The sequence below is a fragment of the Nymphalis io genome, chromosome 16 (assembly GCF_905147045.1).
Source record: "Nymphalis io chromosome 16, ilAglIoxx1.1, whole genome shotgun sequence".
NCBI lineage: Eukaryota > Metazoa > Arthropoda > Insecta > Lepidoptera > Nymphalidae > Nymphalis > Nymphalis io.
In genome coordinates this window covers 3,550,557-3,556,396 of record NC_065903.1, presented here as the reverse complement: position 1 = coordinate 3,556,396, position 5,840 = coordinate 3,550,557, and the positions used below count along the sequence as shown (strand labels likewise).

The 5,840-nt window shown below is 33.9% G+C and overlaps 1 protein-coding gene across 1 annotated transcript; it reads right to left on the bottom strand.

Moving 5' to 3' along the window:
- Nucleotides 1-4,033: 4,033 nt before the first annotated feature.
- Nucleotides 4,034-5,477, bottom strand: LOC126774423 (uncharacterized). Its single transcript, XM_050495950.1, has 2 exons — nucleotides 5,168-5,477; nucleotides 4,034-4,733 (listed from the first exon to the last, which is right to left on the bottom strand). The coding sequence occupies exons 1-2, from the start codon at nucleotides 5,301-5,303 to the stop codon at nucleotides 4,063-4,065; spliced, it is 807 nt and encodes a 268-aa protein (XP_050351907.1). The 5' UTR covers nucleotides 5,304-5,477; the 3' UTR covers nucleotides 4,034-4,062.
- Nucleotides 5,478-5,840: the final 363 nt, after the last annotated feature.

The following is a 5,840-nucleotide window of genomic DNA, read 5'->3' as shown; positions in this document are numbered from 1 at the left end:
GCTGTGTTGTAATATTTGTAAGTATATCAAGCTTAGTACGTGTAACCATTGACTACATCTATGTGTTTAAGAATATTATTTAATTGCTTCTATATTATTTGTAAATCTTTCGAATATACATATATTTGTTATAAATATATTTTTCTGTAATTTGAGAGTTTAAATTATAAATCGTTGAAAAGGGACCAAAAATTGTTCTCGCTTTTGGGTTGGATATAAGCTTCTATGGAATAAGCATGATCAAATTGCATTAAAATATAAAAATATTTATTTTATTTTATGTTATTTAATAATTAATTAAAAATAATTGTTATATATGTAATACTACATACGGGGAGAGGAAATAATATATAGAATTTCTCATTACGTATCAATATATCGTGTCCTTTATATCATATTCTCTTGTTCTACTGTGTATCTTTGTTATCTTTACCTATACCTTCTTGTCCGTGCGAAAATAAATATGTTTGTAAAATGTTGGTTGTATTATTTTTATACTAATATTTTATTTGCCAACTTATTCTATCGCGCTGGATCATTGCGGGATGGCTGATTTACATGATTTATAATTTCTCCCGACACTATAGTTCCGCTGCCAAACACAAGATGAATACTCAAGACAAATAAAGTATGTAAATATCAGTGTTGCTTCTTCGGATTTGAACGAATGACGGTTAAGTTCTATCTGTTCTATCCAGCACATCTAACTCGGCTCCAATTCATCAAAACCCAAAAGCCTTCCACATTTAAAACAATAATTTAACAAAATATGCCATCCGCACAGAAAAACCCATTTTTTCAATATCAACTCTGTGTATCAATACTTGTTTTGAAAATGAAACCTGGAAGGTGTTGTCCATTTCCAGCAAGATGGTGTTTGAAATATATAAACACGAGTTTTTTTATAAAATACGTAGACGAACCGGCAAATGGGCTAACTGATAACAAATGATCACCACCGCCCCTCTAGATATTGGCTCTGTAAATATTAATTGTTATTTAAAATATAATTCAATAACAATACTAAGTATTCTTGTTTAGCGGTATAATATATGTAATGGGTAGTAACTATTCAGACGGGTAGTAGAGGATTTAGGTTGAAATGGAATTGTGGGGCAAGAAAATTTTTCGGGGCAAGATGTAGTGACCGAGGTGGCTAAACACCCACACACATTAATATATTTTCCAGGAAGTTATTTAATAAGCGCGGTCTCGTCAATCTCCCAGCAGCCCTAAGTTCTGAAGTTAAGTTGAGAATTTCTCAAAAATTTAGTTTTATTGATAATATTTGTTTTGTCAATTATGTCTTTGTTACTGCGCAGACTCATTCAACTCATAACACAGTATCTAGGTAGTAAACTATTTCGATATCAATGTATATATATTTGTTTTATAAAGTTTTTATCTGTAAATATTTTTATTTCATTTTTCAAACGTGAAAATTAAAAACTTATCAATTAAGTCATATTCTAAAATTACCTTGTACTTTTTGTAAGTTAAACGATAAAATCTATCACGCCATTGGGCAATTTGAAAAAGCTAAAATGAATCATAATTTTTTTAGAACGATTTTAAATTTTAAAAACAGAAAGACGTTACATTAAATCTATTCTTATAATTGTTTTTTTTTTTTAAATATGCATCAATATATTTTACAAATTTTCTGGTTTAATAAGTAAGAGTCAACAAAACACCGGTGTATATTAGTTATTTGTACATATATATTTGTGATTTTCCTTTTAGTTTTACTTAATTATTTTTTCTTTATAACTGTATAGTTAATTACCATATCTATATTAAAAAAAAACTTGAACATGAAATTACGATACAAGTTAAAAGTTATTTTAAATCACTTTTCTATATACATGTTTTCTGTATACTAGGTAATACTGTATAAAGTAATAGGTAACTTGCAAATTTCCTGAGGCTGACAACTTGATGGTAATTGGTCACCACCGCCCATAGACATTGGCACGCAACCTTAGGAACTAAGATGTTATCTCCCTTGCACCTGTAGTTACACAGGTACACCCTTCCTTCTGGAACACAAAACTAAGTATTGCTGTTTGGTGGTAGATTATCTGATAAGTGTGTGGTACCCACCCAGGCGGGCTTCGCACAAAGCCCAGCCACCAAGTAACTTGAACTTGAAACAATGTACGGTTAAGATTCACGTATTAGTATTACGCTGGGCCATACAAGAAAACATAAATAAATTAATCAAAATGCATAGGAAATCATGTTTCACATATAACAGTAATAGACAACCGTACATTGCGCTTATCTCGTTGAGCTCCATCCACTCATCAGTTATTTTAGCGCCAAACGTCAATAGTTTGTATTGATGTGTTTCGATTTGAATGATAAATGAGCCAATGTAATTACAGGTACAAAGAACATAACATTTCGGATATTAGTTTGTACATATTGCAGCGCCTGTGTATATTCACAAAAATAGAATGTCGTGTGCCTACACTCAGAATGATCCCACATCTTAGAAGATTGTGATTAGGTAAGTAGTTCCATATTTATACTATAGAATTTAATTTAAATCTGAGTTTGTTTTGTGGAATATAATAAAATAAATGCGTTTGAAGACGACCTCCAACCAACACGACATTTTTTTTTAAACATACGGCTAAAAAGCTCCAGAAAAAAATCGAGCTTTAGTTTATTTTTTTTTTTTTTTTTTTTTCACACACGGCCATCTGATCCCAAATTAAGCTTGTACAAAGCTTGTGCTATGGAAACCAGACAACTGATATACTACATATACTACTTTTCTTTTGTAAATACATACTTATATAGATAATTACACCCAGACTCAGGACAAACTGACATGTTCATGCACACAAATGTCTGTCCTGGGTGGGAATCGAACCCACAACCTCCGGCGCGAAAGGCAAGTATCTACCAACCACGCCAACCGGCTCGTCAATTTGGTTAATTGGTTTTAGAAAAACTGTTTACAAGAAATCATGTTAAAACAAACTTATTTCTGATAAAATGTGGGATCCCGCTGAGTAGGTAGGCGGACACCAACGCCCATAGAAATTGCCAATGCGCCACCAAGCTTGGGCACTAAGATGTTATGTCCTTTGTGCGAGTAATTAGACTGACTCTTTCGCCCTTCAAACCGGAACACAACAATATCAAATACTGCTGTCTTGCGGCAGAATATATGATGACTGGGTGGTACCTACCCAGACGAGCTTGAACAAAGCCCTACCGCCAGTAAATTCGTAATACATATTGTTAAATATGTTGGTAGTTCTATAAAGATAATAAATAATAAAATTATCAATCTTTTGATATAAACAGTATAATATATTACAATAATAAATAATGATAACAAGCAATTTATTTTAAGTCAGTAGGTATCTCTTGATACCTACTGACTTGATACCTTCTAGTAAATTCTAAGTAAAATTATCTTAGAATACCGTACCGTAACAGCCTGTGAATGTCCCACTGCTGGGCTAAAGGCCTCCTCTCCCTTTTTTGATGAAAAGGTTTGGAGCTTATACCACCACGCTGCTCCAGTGCGGGTTGGTGGACTACACATGTGGCAGAATTTCAGTGAAATCAGACACATGCAGATTTCCTCACGATGATTTCCTTCACCGTAAAACACGAGATGAATTATAATCATAAATCAAACACATGAAAATTCAGTGGAGCTTGCCCGGGTTTGAACCCACGATCATTGGTTAAAATTCACGTGTTCTTACCACTGGGCCATCTCGGCTCTTACCTATCGTTAATGTTATATTTAAACATTCTATAGACAAGAGTATAAAAACCGAAAATTCTGTTAAGTATAGTAGTAATAAGCATAAATTATGTTAAATACATAAGTATACAACATAATATAAATAATGATTGATTTGATTAGGATTAAAAAAAGAATGTTATGAGAATAATAACATAAACGAAAGAAAGAAAACCATGTAGGTAAATAAATGTAACTTCTTATTAAATTATAACTATCTTAATGAAACCAAAAGTATTTTGCTTTAATACATTATATTATTTACAAATACGATTTAAAATTATTGTCAATCATGACTTACGAGTGTGTTCTAGATTTTTCAACAACAAATTAATTAAACGCTTTTGTAGACGATCCGATTCATTTAAAGAAGGGACGTTTTGTTTTATTTTATGATAATTTGTTTTTATATCATCTATAAGCATCATTACTTTAATTTTAAATATTCTAGACTGTTCTTCTGTCATCGTCTCAAATTCTGGCAAGAGACTCATTAGAAAATACCTCATAGATTCTCCACTAGATCTCGGAGGGTCGGGTATAGGATTAAATATTTGTTCTTCATTTAATTTCGTTTCTTTTTGCTCTGATCTTCTGGTTTTACGACTTGAGGCAATACTGCGTTTCCTCTTGCGGATCGGTGAATCCGGTTGAGATGATAACGGGTCGGGGTTTGTTTCTTCATCCGTAATTTCCGTGTTAATTGTGTCTACTATACTTTGGGTATCACCTTCTGATTTCACCGCGCATATAAGAATGTCCGCATCTTTTCGAATATTTCTCGCAGCTCCCGAACTATGAATTTCTTCCTTATATTCAAAGCAATTAAGCGGTTTCATAAACGGTAAAACGAAGTGTAAATACGGCGCTAAGTAATACGGTTTCTTTGTCTTATCACTAGGTTTTAGAGATCTGAGTAGAGAGCTGCGTATATTACGCCATTTCTCTTTACATTCCGTAACTAAAAAAAAAAGTTTATTTAAAATTAATAACAAGTACTTTACAATAAATAAAAATATCAAGTATTACATTTACGTACAACATGTTATCGCAAAATTTGCATTCACATATGCGTGAGCAACGTTGCGTGATTGTGGACTAACAACTTTACTATTATTTTATTTTGTAAAATGCAAATCTATTATATTTCTAAATTAAGTCGATATTTCATGTTAATAATTTACAAGATATAAATAGCTCACAGTCGTAAGCCAATAATAATCATTAATTTTGAATTAAAGCTTTGAACAGTGATCGTTTGACTAAACCACTGTTGTTCCAATATCATCTTAATAACAAACGTAGTAAGTCCATAATCGGTCGTCAAGGTCCGTTGAATGCAGTCTACAGCGCTGTAATTGATAATACAGTATTAATGCAATGCTGTTTGTTTACCTGTTAAATCTGTACTTTGCGATACTTGTGTCCACGCTTCATCTGCTAAATCTTTACGATTATATTCCGGTAAATAGTTGTTGTAGAGACATTCATATTTTTCGATTTCTTGTACTAGGCGTATTTCAGACGCCATGTTGGTTACGTCATGCGGCACGACGCGGTAAAGGCGCGCGGTTGGCACTCAACGTGCGGGTCGACTATTGGTCATGCCGCGAGCGTGCTGCACCCTCCCCGCGCCGCGTCAGGGCCGCGTCTCACTCGAGTACCGTTCGTGTGCGTTCGGCATAGCCGAGGAATTGAGAATGGACCGAACGCGTGACGTAGTCAGTTCGTTGACACTATCAAGGAGAATGAGTGGCATTAATAATAATATGATACAATTGCGTACTCCGTATTAACACGTCCCAGTTTCTTCTACAATGTACTCATAAATGCAGTTATTTTTTTATGTTTGCCGGGAAGACAAATGACTCCATTCCACCTGATGGTAAGTCCAAACACGACGACGGCCAGTACAGTTGGAAAGAACGATTTGCTCTAGGCTTCCCCGCCTTGCCGGCCCGTAAGATGCCTCTGCACGCTTCGTTTGAAGGAATCCAGGTTATAAGAGGAGAGAAGCATGTGAGCTGGTAAAGAATTCCATTTTTTGGAAGGAGTTTATCTATTTATA

Bases quoted from the DNA above. Each gene is read 5' to 3' on its own strand.
- LOC126774423 (XM_050495950.1), bottom strand. From the start codon at position 5,303: ATGGCGTCTGAAATACGCCTAGTACAAGAAATCGAAAAATATGAATGT. The intron at 4,734-5,167 runs GTAAACAAACAG...TTTTTTTTTTAG, and splicing joins GCAAAGTACAGATTTAACAG to TTACGGAATGTAAAGAGAAA.